Here is an 18,996-nt window from a genome sequence, read left to right as displayed (position 1 = left end):
CTTTGTAATATTATTTCCCAGATTCTGCAGTGAGTTTATAACTTATTGACCCGTGGAGGAGGCACAAGTGAGATCATCAGATGGAGCCTTACACTACTACATGGTTCAAAACAGTTGCCGAAATGTATGACATAAAGAGCAGACTTACCAAAGTCATAAACCGCGATTGGAAATGTTGTTCAAAATGCGAATAAATGCGTTTTTTTCTAGTTACTCTCCTCTTCGAAATGAGTACATACCCCACAAGGAAGTTGGAGTTGAGATTACAGTTTTCCTGGGAAATTTGATGGTGTTTTATGGTGGAAAACCTATATAGGTTCCTAACCCACACCACATGAGGGCTCAGGAGTTAACGTTGCAATTCAATTTGTAGTTGCTGTTATGAGACATTTATCTTTAATTGGGAACAGGGAAGTGAAATCTTGAGGAGGTTAAGAAAACTATGAAGGGTGAAACCATGATTTAGATCAAATAGTCGCTCAGAGACGTTTAATACAAAGCATTGACCTTTTCAAAATGGGATTCTCTTTAAAACTTTATGTTGCTCAATTACTGCTGCTGAAAAGTCTAACTCTGAATTTTTCTGAGGTAAACACTCTCAAGAGATAATGGGAATATTTATATTTGCTTTAGAATGTTTTTTCTTTATATAGTGTAAATAGATTAGCATATCCCTACAGTATGACATTTAAACTTTGCAATAATATAAAAGCAGAGTATATTCACAACTAAAACTTATTTAATACCACCAAAAATAAGTTATAGTGGCTGTTTTATTTATTTATTCATTCATGCCTTTATTTCTGTTAACTTTTCTTTGTTCATTTAAGATGAATAAAAAATGCCACTATATCATTTTGAGGGACTGCTTGATTCTGCTCTATGAACAAGTTAAGACATAAGTTCAGAAAATGTCTGTCAATTTGAATCGACTGAAAGTTTGACACACAAGTTTCACATTTGGAACTTATTTCGTATATATTAAGCCCTTTCAATGGCTAATAATTTCAAATATATGTGTGGTTGAAAATACAAACTGCAAATTTTAGCTCGAAAAGCAGGATATTAAATCATAAGCCTATTACCACCACCACATGTGCATTAATGCAAGTGGGCAGCTAGGTGGCAATTACACTGCCATCTATGTATGAAACAACAAGCTGGCCCACTCTCCAACTCGAAACACGTCTTTTTTTTTTACCTCCATAAGTGGCATGACCTCTTTTGCTGTGGAAATACACTGCCCACACATCAATTAAAACAGCCCATTTAATCTCCTGAGGAATTCAATTTACATTCTCAAGAGAACCCAAATGTTGCAGGCCATGTCCTGTCCACGTTTGTTTTGGGTTTTGTGAATCTGTTAGCAGTGGTTGCCCCTTCCTAACGTGAGAAATCAGGGAGAAAAACATTATTGATCAGGCAGAAATCACAGGATTGATTGGGGCGAGAGAGAGAGAGAGCAAGAGCGAGAGCGCGAGCGAGAGAGAGAGAGAGAGCGAGAGCGAGAGCAAGAGAGAGAGAGAGGGGGGGGGGTAAACGTAGCACGGAGCTTGTGTTAGTTCCAACTTGTCCCGAGGTGTTCATTGAAACGTTCACGTCTCTTAGTGAGGTCTCGGAGCGGAGATGAGAAGATTGATAAAGTGAGGCAGTTGTGCGCAAGACTGACTGAAATAACGATCTATGTCCCGGATGCATTGATCTCAATTCCTGTTGGGTTTTGGTAAACACCAGTGAGCATGAGGTCTACAACATAAGGTCTACACAAACATAGATGGATGAAACCCGTCTCCGTGGGAATTAAGCCCAGGGAGGAGAAGACATAGCAGAGAGAGAGAGAGAGAGAGAGAGAGAGAGAGAGGAAAAAGTGAGGCAGAGATTGATCGGCAAATGTGATAGAAAGAGAGAGGGTGAGATAGATAAAACACACATAAAGAGTGGGTGAGAGGGAAAAGGGGAGAGGTTGAGAGAAAAGGAGAGAGCGAAGCTGAGGGGGAGAGAAAGTGAGAGAGAGAGAGAGAGAGAGAGAGAGAGGAGAGAGAGAGAGGAAGAGAGAGAGAGAGAGAGAGAGAGAGAGAGAGAGAGCTAAGAGCGAGAGAGAGAGAGCGAGCAGAGAGAGAGTTAGAGAGAGGAGAGAGAGCATAGAATAGCGAGAGAGAGAGAGAGAGAGAGAGGCAGAGAGAGAGAGAGAGGAGAGAGGAGAGAGAGGAGTGCAGAGCAAGGAGGGAGGCGATTATATGAGAGAGAAGTTATGGTGGGCTGGAAATGAGCAAGAAGGAGTAATAGGAGGGATGACGTTGAGAATAAGGCTCATAGAAGGGAGTGTAATGGAAAGACGGGAGATATTGAGATGCGTCAGGGTAGAAGAGAGACACAGGGAAGCAGTGGTGCTGGGAGGATGAGGAGAATAGGGAGGTAAGTGGGGAGAGGAGGAGGAGGAGGAGGAGGACAAATGACCACTTGTCCGTCTGGGGCCCTGTGGGGCGGGCTGTGGGTAACGCACAGGCGGGAGGAGGGAGGGAAGGGTTGAATCTCCAATGAGGACAAATGGGAGAGAGCGACTGAGGACCGGCTGGTCCCACCCGCACCCCTCTCACCTGGCCTCTTGTCAAAAGACGCCCCCCCCACCCTTCATCCGCACACCCCTTACCCCTTCCCCCCCCCGTCTAAACGCGTGTCTGTCTGTAGCGTATACAGCTCTGATTTTATGGATGTGTAAAGTCTGTGGTTTTGTTTTTTCGTCTTGTGCTTCCCCTCCGGCTGCTGTCGAGCTGTTGTTGCTCTGACCCGTTTCATTGTCATTCTGTCAGATCTCTCTCTCTCTCTCTCTCTCTCTCTCTCTCTCTCTCTCTCTCTCTCTCTCTCTCTCTCTCTCTCTCTCTCTCTCTCTCTCTCTCTCTCTCTCTCTCTCTCTCTCTCTCTCTCTCTCTCTCTCCCCTCTCTCTCTCCTCCCCCCACCCTCTCCCTATCTCGCCCTCTCTTCCGTCTATTGTTACCACTTACCGGGACTCCGGGCTCGTGCCGTACCACCGGTGCGAGAACGGCGCTGAACAACGGCGCTCCTTTCAATTAGACCAAGCTTGTTACCACGACGACTAGTGCGCATTCTCCCTCATGCGTGGCTGACGGTGCCCGGGGGCGCTTGCTATAGCCGAATGTCCTACAGATGTATCAATGGAATGCACATTAAAAGGAACAGTACAGCACAGACCGAGATTCGATATCGAACATGAGGGGAAAACAGGCCGAGAGACCACACCATGGCTAATTGAGGTATCGTAAAAGTGTCATATCAGACAAAAAGTGTGTGTGTGTGTGTGCGTGTGCGTGTGTGTGTGTGTGTGTGTGTGTGCGTGCGTGCACGTGTGTGTGCGTATGTCTGCCTGTGTATGTGCGTGTGGCTCCTGATTCTTATATAGTCTCATGCTCTATTTCCGTATGAAGGTTGAATTCTAGAAATAATAAAAGAGTAAATAATCCACACTCTATTCCCTAATTTATTCTACAAATGGAGGAAGGTCACGAGCCCAGCCTACACAACCAAAACGGATGTTAATTAAATACAAAGACACTTATCACACCACCACAACCCAACCCCTGCACTCTGTGATCCCGGGTAACAAAAAAAAAAAGAGAGGCTCTGAGTATAATAAAGCCAACATGGGCCGTGCACCCCGCATGGATTAACGCCGCGCTCCAGTGTTGACACACAGCGGCTCACCTTCTCCACGCTTACACCTGTTTACACACTCGGAGCTCGAGTCGTGATTAGCCCAATTAATTCTTTGCAAAGCTCCTCTCCTCCTTGAGCTCCAGCGACAACTCAACGCACGGTAGGAGGGGATAGCGGGTCGGGGGGGGTTTAGGGGGGTGGAGCAACGGAATACCAACACAAACAAACACACCACAGCTATACAAGCGTTAAGTTAAGATCATTGCTCCGCGTCGACGCACCGCAAGGCCCACGCGGAAGCTTTGACGCAGTCGTGAACCTGTTTGGGTTCTGCGTCGGGTTTGGGTGAGTTGACCAATCACGGCCCTCGCTGCTGCGTCGCCTCGATGCGAGGTTAACATTATTGGGGGGGCGCACGTCAGGCCCTCGCGGTGGAGGCAAGGAGGGTCCGCAAGGACGTAATTGGTCCGTAAACTCCCCTTGCGTTGAGTCGACGTGGAACAATATACAGCCCTTTAGTGGTGCCAGTGGGCGATGTGGTGGCGGGTGGAGTTTGTGTTTGTCTGTTGTGGTTCCACGTTGACGCAAGGCAAGGGGGTTACGGACCCCTTACGTCCTAAGGGTCTGACGGGCCAAACATTTAAACCTTGCGTTCAGGTGAGCAGCAAGGGCTCTGATTGGTCCGCTGACTGAAACCTGTCGCAGAAACAAAAAGGAGTCCACGACTGCGTCAAAGCGTCTGCGTGGCCATTGCGTTGCGTCGACGACGTGCAACCGTGACTGAGCCTTTAGCCGCTGGCCGACGGTGAACTCACCCAGCAGCGCCATGAAGCAGATGCAGATGGCGAAGAGGGAGCTGAAGCTGAGGCCCACGTCCTCGCGGTACACGGGCAGGGTGGTCTCGCAGCGGTGGCCCCGGAAGCCGTCGGGGCAGTGGCAGGTGTACTTGGACGGCGAGTGGGCCACGCAGGTGCCCCGGTGGCAGGGGTGGGTGGCGCACAGCGTGTACACGCACGACTTCCTGGTGCCGTTGACCCGGATCATGTGACCGGCAGGGCACCTAGGGAGAGGGGGGAGGGGGGGGGGGGGGTTATGGTAAAAGGGGTAGATCGTTAATGATTTAACGATTTTTTTTTTATATATATATATAGTTATATATACAGTATATATGGGGGTAAAGGGTTTGAGGGGAGGGGGAGTGAGACACAAAAAAAACGCTAACAATTTGATCAGGGAGTTATGGTTATTATAATTACGGATTAATTTCACATGTAAATCTGAGTTGATTAAAAAAAAGTGAAACAAATATCACCCAGCATCCGATATTTGCGAATGTGTCGGGAATGAATACATCCGTGTCATACGCTTATTTTTTAATGTAGCAAATGAAATCTGGGGAAATGAAACCGCACACTGTGACAATAGTGATGAGTGAGGTAACCCCGGCCGCTGGCTTCGATTGCTTCGCTTTAACATTTTGGTGTATTTTAAAGGAGCACATTTTCTGTGGGGGTTGAAGCGGAGGAAAGTCGGTAATTAAAGGCATGTCTCGGCTTAACAGCTCAGAAATATATGGATATATTTATAATTTTTTTTGCTTATTATAAGTCTTGGTTCTGTGTGTTCTGTCAATAATGGAAAAACAGGCTGTCATAGAAAAAAGTGGAAGGTAAAAACTCTGTGGCTGCTGTGATCCAAAAGAGTGAATGGTTTACGGATAAATATATCTGCTTATGTGAGGAAAGAAAATAAAAAGATATTAAATCCAAGACTCATTCGTATTTTTCTGTATGATATCTTTTCCGACAAAAACAACGGAAGATGTAAACATTATTTCAGCCTCTGAAAAACATGATATCAGTCCTTTGGGAGAGTTGAAGAAGTGACTGCCAAGGCTTTAGTATCCTTTCTCTCTCTACCCTGCAGTCATAACCTTAAACTCGTTTTGATCCGTTGAAGCATGCTGGCGCTTCTAGCATTTTAACTGATGTGCCGGAGAGCAAGACAGGCCGACTATGCGGATGCTGGGGCCTTGACACCGGTGATCACTGTAACTACCGCGTCTGTTTCACTTTCCATAAAGGAGAACACTGTTGATATTTCCTCACTACACACAGTGCGCCGTGGTTCAAGACCACCAGCATTGACGGCTGGGAAGGAGGCCCCTTAAACCAGGATGACATCCGCACCAACTTTACCCATACTTTATGGCTGAGTTTGATTGTTCTCAGTACTCATCATGACTCTCTCTAAGTAGAATAAGAATAACAACTATACAATTAAAACTATGCGAAACTAAGCAAACAGCTCTATGTTTTTCATCAGCAAAAACACTTCATTAGTGCACTTGATCATCCTCAGCAGCTGTAATTGATGGCCTAAGAGTGGGATAAATAAAGTCCTCATTGAAAAACAAATCAATTTGGAGCAGGTGATTAGGGATGGGTGTTTTTCATAAAGGTGTCACACCACCTTGTCAGACTGGATGAGGACTGTGTAGGTGGCGAACAGCACCCCTATCTTCCCGCCCTCGCTTATTAAGACCCTGGCATTAAGTCAAAGCCAGGATGAGTGCAGTGAAGAGTGCGGTGATTATTCGGGTAGGCGCGGAGATGATGCACGCACAAGCGCCCACATAGACACATGCACACACACACACACACAAACCTACGGGATCATGCACACATTGTCGGAGGCAGATAATGAGGAGAAACCTGGATAGTGCCGTGGAAGTGTGTTTTAGCTTTGGTTCTTGGCATGAATGGATGAGCCCGGGGATTAAGGATAAACGACAGGACCTGAGCAACGAGTAAAATACGATACCAGTGCAATACCTCTATTAGTGGTGCAGTAGTACCGTCACACTGTTGTATTTACAGACACACACACAGACAGACAGAGAGAGATACGGAGAGATGATGGGCATGCATGAAGTCAAAAAGACAAGGCAGATACATTGTGTGTATGTGCCTTGTACATCCATGGTGTTTGCATGCCAGTGTGTGTGTGTGTGTGTGTGTGTGTGTGTGTGTGTGTGTGTGTGTGTGTGTGTGTATGTGTGTGTGTGTGTGTGTGTGTGTGTGTCAGAGTAGGACATTTAAATATGTTTTTTTAAATTGCCTTTCTTAAACCCCATGAAAAGAGCTTTGGGCACAATTTGGATCATTTCCACAGCAATATTCAAACATTTTCAGGGATACCTCATTTTTTATATATTGTATGACAGTCCAATATTCAAGGCTCCAATGAAGGCTCTACAGAATCACCTAAGGTTAGGTCGTAATTTTACCGGGGCTATTTAAAGATTCAATAAATCATGTTCATGTGTGTGTGTCACACATGGTTGGTTCGTATACATTTGTTAATTCTTGATTTATTTTGGCCATAGAGGTTGTAAAAGAGAAGAGGAGAAAGATGGGCATTTGTTCAGAGCAGAGACCATAGATGGAGACAGAGGAGGCGAGGTGAGGCAAGGTTACAGTAATGGGGGACACCGTGGCCTAGCAACATCGGTAGAGTAGCACACGGGGGGGTAAGGCACTCAGCGGTTGATTCGCTAAGCCCCAGTAAACTCAGTGGTCGCACCGGAGCAGCTTCTCAGTGTGGTATGTGTCTTAATTCTCCCTCGCCAGGCTCACCCAATAGAAGCCAGTGGCGAATAAAGAGTCAAAAAACACATAAATGCTAGCAAGCAGACGGTAAATGAAAACCGAAATAAAAACGTTTTACACTGTTAACAATTGACGTATCATGCTAGACAACTGTTTGTGTCTTTTTTGAAGTATTCACCGCTCTCTCTGTTTGACTCCACTGGCCAATGAACAATGTTTGGGTAGAAACGAGGTTCATATTTACCGGCACTCGTGCACTCTCCACAGGTCCACACATGTGAAGGGAGGGGCACACTGGTTCCTCTTGCAGGAGTCCGAAGAGCAGCCCAAGGAGAGACCCTGCATGCTGACCTGGGAAACACCGTCTCGCGGATGGCCGTCCATGGGGATGTAGCGACCGTTGATGCGTAGGTCCCTCATGCAACCTGGGGGGGGGGGGGTAGAAACATGTTCAGAAGGAGAGCGGGAGAGAGAGTAAGAGAAGGAGAGAGAGAAGGAGAGCGATGGAAACAGAAAGAGTCAGAGACAGAGAGAGACAGAGACAGAGACAGAGACAGAGACCGAGACAGAGACAGAGACCGAGACAGAGAGAGAGAGAGAGAGAGAGAGAAGGAGACACCAAGGCATATTGATACAAAGGCAAAGGAAGAGAGACAGGCTGTTCCGATTTAATAGTAAAAGTCCTCTTCAGTTACCATTAGTTAAACGTCTGTTTTGTGCTAATTGGCAAAACAGACTCCCTGCTTGACGCCAGATGGCTGGCTTAAAGTAGGGACTGCTTTTACTTTCCAAACCTCGAGGATTTACCTTTCCTCCCAGTATAACAGTGTGGAAACAGAATACCCATGCATGAACACACACATGGATGCAAACACTCACACATTTATATACATACATGTACACAAAGACACACACACACACACACATACACATGCACGCGCACACACACCTTATCAGTAAATCATGAGTAACTTGTGTAAGGCAAGCTACTTTAAAAACTCCATTTAACAAACACATGCATTGTCTTATTCTGCCTGAGGCTAGCTGCCTGTACCTCTCATTGTCTCCTACTTGCAGCCTTGCCCTTCTCTCCCTCTGTCCCTCTCCATCTATCTCTCTGTCTCTCTTCTACCACTCTCTTCTCTTATAAATGAGTCTGTTCCATTATCCTTCTCTCTTTGCACCTAGACAATAGACACAGGCACACACATTTGTCTATTTTCAGGTGTGGAAGAACGCACACACACACACACACACACACACACACACACACACACACACACACACACACACACACACACACACACACACACACACACACACACACACACACACACACACACACACACACACACCCCCCCCCCCCCCCCTCCATTTATGCCAACATAGACACACATACACTCACACTGTCGCAGGAGAGATGCATTTGCCATTAAACTGAGGCATGAATCCTCATGAAAAGTCACTCGGAAGCACGGAGGAAAAAAAGGATCATTATTATATAAAGCACATATTCCGAGTCACATGGTGTGCAGAGGCCTTGTTCAGGTCCCTCACGTACACTAGAACTCTATGCTTTCAGTCCTCTTATGCTTCTCACTACCTCTCTCTCTCCCTCTCTCTCCCTCTGTCTGTCTCTCTCTCTCTCTCTTACTCCAAGCACAATCGGATCTGTCATGCAGTTATGGTTTCATACAACACAGAGGGAGGTGATCCCGCTAGATTATATCTTAGCTTCAGACTTCATGGTGCCGTTCTTCTCAGCACAACTCCACTCCTCATTTATTTTCTTTCTTTTTTTTCCCTTTCTTCTCTCTTCAGCACTCCACCTGCAGCATCTGACATACACAGTGAGTCCACTGAATTGGTGACTGTGTGTGTGTGTGTGTGTGTGTGTGTGTGTGTGTGTGTGTGTGTGTGTGTGTGTGTGTGTGTGTGTGTGTGTGTGTGTGTGTGTGTGTGTGTTTCTGTTTGTGGTTGACATACAAGAAAATAATAACAATGTCCTTGTAGCCCAAGCAACAAGCAATCTTAAATCTTTGTGCATGCCTGTATGACAGTCTAACATATCTGTTCTCCTGGGGAGACACATTAGATGTAGAAATGGACAAGGTTGTTGTTCTGTGTTCATTTTTCTTCTCTTCCAGCTCTTGGTCCTGGAATGTCCCCTGAAGCTGTGAAAGTCTGGCGTTGCTGGCTTCATCTTCTTTATGTCAAGTGTGTGGGTATTCCCGAACAGAATTTGTATCCAGATTCCAGTCAGTATGATTATTTTGGTTCAGTTGTATTCATATCTGATTTCAATCTCATACATAAGGTTCCCAATCAAATGCTTAAAGGAGGGATCAAATATATTCTGACCAACAAGTACCTTCCATCACAAAGAGAAGAGGAGGGAATAGGAGTGAGCAAGTTGTGCATCCAAATTGGAATACATAACTGTGCTGTTCCACAACCATGGCGAGAGTTGGTGTCGCTGAAGAGCTTAAAGAGTGACACTGATCTGGTATTATTCTTGTTGGACAGGTAAGCTTATGAGGAAAAATTGCCTATTTAAAATAATTTCCTGAAGTAAAGTGCTGCAACAGTATGGCCAGACCAAACCACCATTTGTGTGTTGACGCACAGTATGTTTTTACAAAACAATTTTGTTGAAGGAATGTAAAAAATTGGTTTTGGAGCTGACAGATAACAATTGGGCAATACAAGTAAAAGTTGCCAAGCACCTCTTTAAATTGGACCTGGTTAGAATTGCTGTCCAACATACATAGCTTATCAAGTCAGCCTGAGGCAAGGACAATGCTATTACGCTACAGTATTTTCCCATTTGATGGTCCGAGGAACGGCTATTGGTGTTTTCGTATACATTGAAATCCCCTTCTTTTTCAACCATATCAATCTCTGTTTCCATCAGTAAGCACTTTAAACACTTGCCCCCGAGCTGCAGTTTACAAATAGTCAAAACTGTGATTGGTTGTTTCAGCCGCTGCGTGCCCCTCAGCGAATCACAATGATTTACCATCCTTAGCTCAGCATTTACCCATGCGTGATTTTGGTGGGGTTTATTCTCCTGTTTGAGGAACTACACATGGACGACTCTTTTAAACTCTCACAGGTGATTTATAACACAAACCGTTCAAACCTGTAATGCCCGATTAAATCAGCCCTACTGGATTGAGCTCTTAAACGGGCACCACACATATCCCCTCCCATAGGAACACGTGCTTATAGCGATGTTAGAGCGCCAGCCTGGTGTGGGGAAGTGCCGTCGGTGCAGTGGTACGACTACCAGCCTAAAAGTAACTGGGTTTGGTCTCCTGTCCACAGCCAAGAGCAAGAGGTTGGATACATGCCCGTAGCCATCTGTAGGAGCACAGAGGTCTGGACCTCTGTCATTTTTGATAAAAATGACTACAAAAAATAAATACAAATATTTTCAAAATCTGTGGTTGCGAACTTTTCAGAGATCAGAAAATACTTCATTAAAAAAAAACGGACCCCTGCAGCTGAAGCCGCAACACGAGGTAAGAAAGAGTCTACCGTTTTCAGAGCAGCGAGGTCAAACTTTGCTGAGAGCAAGTGGTAATCGATAGGAGGAACACGACGGTCCTATTCATTTTCTGAGCATTCAAAAGAGACCCCTCACAAAAAAGACAAATAACTATCTGCGCCAGAAAAAGCCAGCAGGGCACTAAATCAACCCAGTGCCTTCCATGGCTGTCAATACAAACTCCCACAATGGCACACTTTTTGGAGAAGCCAAGCAAACAAACAAACCCTTCCCTTAGTGTCTCTCCCCAAGGGTACTTCTAATCTGCTGTTTCACGGCCATAGCATTTACAAGCCTGTTATATATTTGTTAAGGGTAACCCATCTTTAATTTTCATTTTGTGTAATTAAAATAACAATTTAGCACGGGTTTATTTGCAGTCATGATCATCAAGTCGTACAATATTTGTATAAATTGTTGTAAGATATGCTTGTTTTTTTAGTTTTTTTATTAGACTTAGGATAGTTCAATTATCAAAAGCGTATTTTGGTGACGGCAGATTGAAATGCAGGTTATATTGAATATACAAAGCTAACAATACACTCCAATGCTCCATTCAAAGTTCCATTAAACTGCCATCCGCTTTTTAATCTAAGTACTTCCGGTGGCACATGGGCAAATCATCAATTGTTTGATTTGTGGTTTTGAAGATCGCTCCCAAGACAATCATTTTTTTCTTGACAACTTACGCCCCTTGCAACATCGTCTCCGCTGACAACAGTCATATATCGGAAGTAACTCACAAAATAAAAAAAATAAAAAAGAGAACAATGGAAATCTTTTTCAGAAGAACCTGAAGTTATACCTTTTTTCTGTTCAAGGTCAAAACTGCATAATATAACTGCTATTCAGAAGGTAGAATGCACCTCTGCCTACCCAGCCGACAGCAAGGACAGCTCTTTGTTTGCAGCATTCTTTTCAACACTAAGGATATGGACAAAAATGCTAAGTCTTGGTCAATAAAGCCATGGTTTATTGAACTATGCTATTGTATCTTTGGTTATAGTATCAGAATCAATTGTATGAATAGATAGTTTAACTCCTTGTTTTCGTTGTTTGCATGTACATATTGACCAACAGAACACTACTCTTCTATTTACTACGACTTTGTTACATGGACCATCAAGGCCAAACATTCGTAATGGATTCAATAGAGATGTAATACCACTCAACTCCTACACACACACACACACAGACAAACACAAACACACACACACACACACACCCACACACACACACACACACAAACTAGCTTTGTGAAGCGCTTTTGGTGACTGTATCGAGATCTGTATCAAATTCAATCAGTTATTATCATTATCAATTGATAATAATCATTTAGCTGACACTTTTAGCCAAAGAGGCTTAGAGTGAATACAGAGACAGGTCATTAAAGAACCGATTGGCTGTAGGGCATCTTGCTCGGGCATGAAGCATCAAACCCAGATCCCGTAGCCACTGGCGAGGGTCCTGCCCTTTTCACATTTACATTTAGGGCATTTAGCTGTCCATTTGATCCAAAGCGACTTACGGTTCAGACACACATTAACACAATGACGGCGGAGTCAACCATGCAATGCTACAAGCCAGCCCGTCGTGAGCAGTAAGGGTTAGGTGTCTTGCTCAGGGACACCTCGACGCTCGGGGGTGCAGGGATCAAACTGGCACCCTTCCGGTTACAAGTCAACCTGGTCTGCCTCCTGTGCTAAACCATCCCCTAACCCCTTTTACCACCGTGCGCGTGCCGCCCTACCTTGAAAGCTCTTGTTGCCGCTAGAAGGCAGGGAGTTCCCGACGGTCACCGCCGTGGTGTCCACCACAATCTCCCGGCTGCGACCCCGCGACCCCGTGACCTCCCGCCGACCCCCGCCGCCGTCCAGCCGCAGTGTCATCTCGTTGTCGTAGCGATCCAGCAACACCTCGTGCCACTCCCCGTTGTCAAGGCGATGCGCGGGCAGGGTCAGGTTGTAGTGTCCGTCTCCCAGGTTGTACACGACGCAGAGCAGGCCCTGGAAGATCTGTCACAGGGGGAAGAGAGGGGGAAGAGAGGGGAGGAGGAGGGGAGAAGGAGGGGAGGGGGGAGGAGGGAAGGGGAGAGGAGGATGGGGGGGGGAGGCAAAGCAGTTAGCATTTCCCAGTGGTGCCTCCACTACCTTGACTAAAAATAATATCCTCGAGGAATTGAACTGGCCAAACCCCAGCCACGCCGGAGACCTCTGTGTGTGCCCAATGTCCTATAACCATGAAATTGATGATCGCTTCCAAATTGCTCATAACGTCCACCCATCCGTACATCCATAAATTTACTTTGCCGGCCTATTTCTAGAAGGAGACAGTGAATCCAAGATGAATATGGACACAAGGCAGGGGTAGAGAATCTCATGCACGTACACACTCACACACACATTAGCCCAACATTTAGCGTCAGTTGCATTTGCTCTTAGAAAAAGCATTTGCAACACCTGCCAATTGTTAGAAAATTTTATAAAAACTAAAAAGGTTTCAAAGATGAGCCCACTTATTCATCGATCATTGGATGGCAACTCTAGTCTAATCTATATGGATATGTGCTCCAAGTAAAATACGTCACTTTTGAAACTCTGAGTAGCAATGATGCTTGAAATTAGAACAAGCCGCTAGCCAACTCTGGTCAGGGCAAAGACTGGTTTTCTTAAGCCACTGATGTCAATAGCTGACTGGTAATGCAATCAGTGTTGCATTCTGTTCTCCACAACAGCAGAACAGCCAAGAGCTTAAATAAGGGACAATTTCTGTGAGCTGGGTAGGTCACTATTCACATACATTGAACTTCCATGTGCCCTTCTGCAATGTCATTTATATAATATATACATCATGTGCACACGTAAAAACACACACGCACAAATAAAACTGGACGACCCAGATGTGTTCACCTTGAAAACAAATAGACTGCGGGCTCCTATCCATTTGACACAGCTCATTAAGAACATCATTCCGGGTTCTTCCACTCCGACATGTATTGTCCTTCCTAATTTCAATTTTCGTCTTTGTCTGTATAATGACTGAGGCCCTGTTGTTCAGTCCTGAGCGCTTAGGCATCTGTGTTCTTCCTTTTTTTGGTCGAGTTTGTCATTGCAAACAATGCTCGATAATGTCTCGGGCAGAAGATTGTCTGTTGGAGCTCGCTGTTGATTCACCGCCTCATTTCTCAGGGATTGTGATGAAACATCTGTTTGGTAACTCCGTTCTGAATGACATGGTTAAACGCACCTCTGGGAGGTGAAAGGCCGGCACAGAATTAAACATAACAAGCGATGGACATGGCAGGGCAAAGGACATCAAACCATTTTAACCCTGCAATTAACTCTTTTTTTTGTAACAGCAAAATTGAGTTAGCATTTAGCCTCGCGGCTCCGCGCAGGGAAATTGAAATATGTCTTGGATGAGATTCGCCCAACAGGCTTCAAAGTAGGGATGTTAGCACTGGGATGTGTGCGTGTGTGTGTGTGTGTGTGTGTGTGTGTGTGCGTGTGCGCGTGTGCGTCTATAAGATTTGGCCTTGTAAAATACATTAATTTGATTATATATTATTCAGCACACCATGTACACACTTTTATATATCTATTAACAATAACTCTTTCAACAATAACTCCTCCATCCCTTATATATACCATATAAATATACATATTTCCAAGTATCAATTGTATAATTTTAAATGTATTCTGTATGATCATAGACAGACGTGTTATAAATGCCACCATCATTTATTCAGTTGCTTTCCTTCTGCCTTTTTCTAGGACTTTCATGGAGTTTCAAAGCATTCAATACGTTCCACCTCAAGGGGTTATCCTTCAACAGAACTAATTTGTTCAACTTATTTCACTATCATCAAACCCATCTGTAGTGCATCTGCCGGTATCATTTCAAGGTAGCATTTCAGTTCCAAAGGAACATTAATAAGTTAAATATTGCACATGCCTCACGTTCAAGCCTATGCCTATACAAACATGCTACATTCATGTTAAACGGAAGAAGTGATGTCTGCACTATTGAAACAGCGCGTGGGTGATGGCAACAACAGACCGTTGTCTGTTCAAACTTGGAATGAAATCCATCTAGTCACTGGGCAACCAAATTCAAGTACAGAAGACCCGCAGTGTTGGCAGGCTACTTTGAAAGTGTAGTGAGCCTAGCTCCCAGTTACTCTACATTAAAGCTTCCCTAAAGAGAGGCAACCCCCCAGGGAAATGTAGCAAGCTAAGCAACAGAATCAGAAGCAGAAGCTACTCTTTTTTTTTTAAACAACCATGCATACTCAATGCTATCTCAGGGATCAATATCACTCAATCAATATACCAGTCAAGGAGATACACCGATAAAAACGTTCAGTTAAATTGTTTGTTAAGTAATTTATTAAACAGTAACCTGAGATCTCAACTCGGAGGAGGAATTGATTGAGGTTTAAAGGAAGTGTAAGCATTATCTTGTCACAGTCAACAAAGGACCGCATTCAGAGGGACATCCATGCCGCTCTCATTAGACCTCAACAGCCCTCCGAAATATACCTTGTATTTTTTGTAATCATCCATGTTACATCTTCATGCTGACTCATATGTCCTATAGGGATTTGTTTTCTTTGATTATGCGTGGCTACTTTACTCGCGATTGTGTTTGTAACACATGTAAACTGCCCCTCGCAAGGCAACTCAGATTTTGTTGTTACTCAAGTGATATTAAATTTAAAGTCATTATCTTTTTCTCTTAGTTATTTAAAGTGTTGTGTTTTATCCACAACACCAAACGCCAGTTTGAACCATGCCATGCCAGACTGAAAAAGTTCAATTTCCTCTGCCATCTTCCATCAAATGAGTGTCTCTGGTCTGTGTGTAACTGTGTGTGTGTGTGTAACTGTGTGTGTGTGTGTGTAACTGTGTGTGTGTGTGTGTGTGTGTGTGTGTGTGTGTGTGTGTGTGTGTGTGTGTGTGTGTGTGTGTGTGTGTGTCTGTCTATGCTCTTAGCATCCCCTCAATGATTGGGACGTGATGTGACCCTGATGCGGAAGTGCTTCCTTCCGCTACCATCGACACAGCACACGGAACAACGTCTTCCTGTGTCTATCGTCCGGGTTTTGGGGGTACTGATTCTCAGATTGATTTCAGACTGCATCAGAAAGCTTAGCTGCACTTGAGCCTCCGCAATGCTCTGAAAATGTAGCTAGTGGGGACGCCATTGTGCTACTTGATCAATAAAAGAGCTTAGCAACTGAAAAGCAATTTGATTTGGAAAACCACGACAAAAAAGAATACATCAAACTACGGAGAAATGTCGTTGAACAGCAATAGTGTCACTACTTGAAGTGACACTATTGCTCAACGCTGCCTGTGTGTCTGTGTTATTGCGCAGGTGCTCGCATCGCTGAGACATTATTGGGGGGCTGAGTAGTCGAGGGGGGGTGGGTCAATGGGGTTGTTATTTCAATTTACATTTCCTCTGATTGTCCCACCGAGAATCGCTTGCAGCCTGACCATCTTCCTCTAATGCCTCCTCCAAGTAAGCAGAGAGAGAGAGAGAGAGAGAGAGTTAAGGAGAGAGAGAGAGAGAGAGAGAGAGAGAGAGAGAGAGAGAGAGAGAGAGAGAGAGAGAGAGAGAGAGAGAGAGAGAGAGAGAGAGAGAGAGAGAGAGAGAGAGAGAGAGAGCTATGGATTGAGGGAGGGTACTCTAAAGAGCAATTTAGAGTAAGTGATTGTGATTGAGCAGGTGAGAGAGTGAGCTTGTGAGCGAGTTAGCGTGTGATCAAAGTAAACAAAATGTTTGGGAGGATGCAGAAAGTTGTGCGACTCGGATCTCACGTCGTCTCCACATTGAAAACCAAGCCGGGAAACATACACACAAGAAATAACACACACAGAATAAACAAGTGTTGCATAGTAACCCTGGCCTAGTTTAAAGTCTGCCTGGTTTTAAGACGCACTGCTTCTCAACAAAATGCTCTTAGAAGCTTTAACTCCCCGGACAACGCTATGAGAACCTTTGAACCCTCCCCCCCATGGACAACCAGACGCTGGGGGATCTCACTGCAAGGGAGCCCCCCGATACAGCCGCATGTCAGATGTGGTGGGGAAACAGGGCCAGATGCCGCCAGATGTGTATCAGTGGTATTATCAAGGCTATGGGTGCTGCTACAGACGATAGGGAGGGAGGGACAGAGGCGTGAGAGGGAGAGAGAACGGTAGGGAAGGAGTATCCTTTGTTCAGTTTCCATGAAGGGCTGCATTGGTAAGAGAGAACTGAATGGCAATGATGCTGTTCACGTTGCCATGGGTGTCTACAGGAATGAGAGGGAAGGAATAAAAGCCTAGAAAAATAAGAAATATATTATCGGCCCATGCTGAGGTTATAACTGTGACCGGTTTGAGCAGTTGCCATAGAGTGATTTTATTACAGAGTTTCTTCCTTTGTTTCCTTTAAAAAATGTTGACTCATAACCAAAGGCCTCTGAGAGAGACAAACCTGGTTAATAATTTAGAACATGGAGGGAGCAAACGTCATTTAAATGACACATAAAATGTGTTAAAAAAATGATTTACCATCTCTACCATAATAAGAATTAATTTTACTCTTTTACTTTGGCGGTAAAAGCAAACCTCCCTCATGCTTACGACCATTAAACCCATTGAACACACACACACGCAAACACCATACTGAGGTAACGTTAGGCTCATCGGAAACTAGAGTCTTTCCACAGCATCCCTCCAACGTTGCCGTCTCCGTGGGAACAGAGATGGTGGAGACAGACGTGAGTCGGGGAGCAAACCATAAAAAGGACACATGAGAGATGCCAGGTTTTCCCCGACAGCGGAGACAGACAGAAAGAGAAACGCGGGAAGGGTGGCTACACGTCGTAGGTGTCTAAGAGAGATAAGACAGGATGATGCAGAAAGGGACGAGGCATCGGGAGAGAGCGCGATTGAGATTTATTGGTGTTGTAGTTGGTGTGTATACGTGCGTGCGTGCGTGCGTGCGTGCGTGCGTGCGTGCGTGCGTGCGTGCGTGCGTGCGTGCGTGCGTGCGTGCGTGCGTGCGTGCGTGGGTGAAGTGGTAATGGAATCTCTGCCAAAGCCACCTGCCAAAGCTCTAGGGTAACAGACGTCTAAAAAACACGATCCAGTTACACACACACAGACACACAGACACAGACAAACACACACACAGACATACACACACAAACACAAACATAAAGACACACAGACAGACACCTTCACCCACAGAATAACATCCAGAAACGAGGGGTACTTGCTAATCAAAGCACAAACCGATTCCGGTGTAAAGCCCAAACTGCACAATAAAGCAACAACAACAAAACAAAAATAATTACTATGTGTTTTCACTTTTTTCCCAAGCTGGGTTATTAGAATTCAAGTCTCATGACAACAGCACACACACACACACACACACACACACACACACACACACACACACACAGCTCCTTGCTATGTGAGTCTGCAGGCAGTCAAGAGAAACGCATACTAATTTCTTCCTGTGATTAAAACCAAACAGTCTGAGCAAGTGATGCGAAAAAGACCCCCCACACTCTCTTTTCTCTTTGTTTCTTTCCAAGGCATGAAGCTAACAGGAAGCAGCAACATAGTGTCCAATTTCTCATCAAGCGGCCATGGAGAAAAAACTGGTAAATTTTATGTCCTGAAACCTGATCTTCTTCTTCTACTGCCGTGTAAGTGAGTCTGAGCAAATGGGACGTGACTGAATGAAGGGAAAGAGAGCGGACTGGAGAATCGGGGCGAGAGTCAAAATGAAGTGGAAAAAAAAACACAGGGTTAACAAACGACTATCTATTACTACCTCACCTGCCAAAGATTATAAAAAAAAAAAAAAATTAGATAATTGAAATGAGCCAAAGCACATGAGACACTTCTAAGTATTGTGTTATAATTAAGGGATAACCTTTAACATTAAGGGTACATAAATTTACCATGAATTAACATAAGTTAAATGCAGGAATGCAAATTACTGCATAAAGATAGCATGACGTCAGGATAAGTTGTTTTGTGATTCAATTCAGCTATTGTTAACCCAAAGTGAACCCAATGTGAACCCAAAATATTTTCAGTTCTCAAAACTAGTATTTTTTTTTATATTATTATCAACAAAGTATTCTACAAAAATGT

General features: G+C 44.6%; 1 protein-coding gene across 1 annotated transcript in view; it reads right to left on the bottom strand.

Annotated features, from left to right (window-relative positions):
• Positions 1-18,996, bottom strand: part of si:ch211-186j3.6 (neural-cadherin) — a 153,888-nt gene that overhangs the window by 8,931 nt on the left and 125,961 nt on the right. Inside the window, exons 28-30 of the mRNA XM_056608050.1 lie at positions 12,585-12,849; positions 7,529-7,709; positions 4,489-4,733 (exon numbers count right to left, since the gene is read on the bottom strand). Coding sequence (XP_056464025.1) covers positions 4,489-4,733; positions 7,529-7,709; positions 12,585-12,849 — 691 coding nt within the window. The remainder of the gene's footprint in view (positions 1-4,488; positions 4,734-7,528; positions 7,710-12,584; positions 12,850-18,996) is intronic.

The sequence above is a fragment of the Gadus chalcogrammus genome, chromosome 14 (genome assembly GCF_026213295.1).
Source record: "Gadus chalcogrammus isolate NIFS_2021 chromosome 14, NIFS_Gcha_1.0, whole genome shotgun sequence".
NCBI classification, from domain to species: Eukaryota; Metazoa; Chordata; class Actinopteri; order Gadiformes; family Gadidae; genus Gadus; species Gadus chalcogrammus.
Note: the sequence above shows the minus strand (reverse complement) of the source record. Positions and strands in the feature narration are given on the sequence as shown.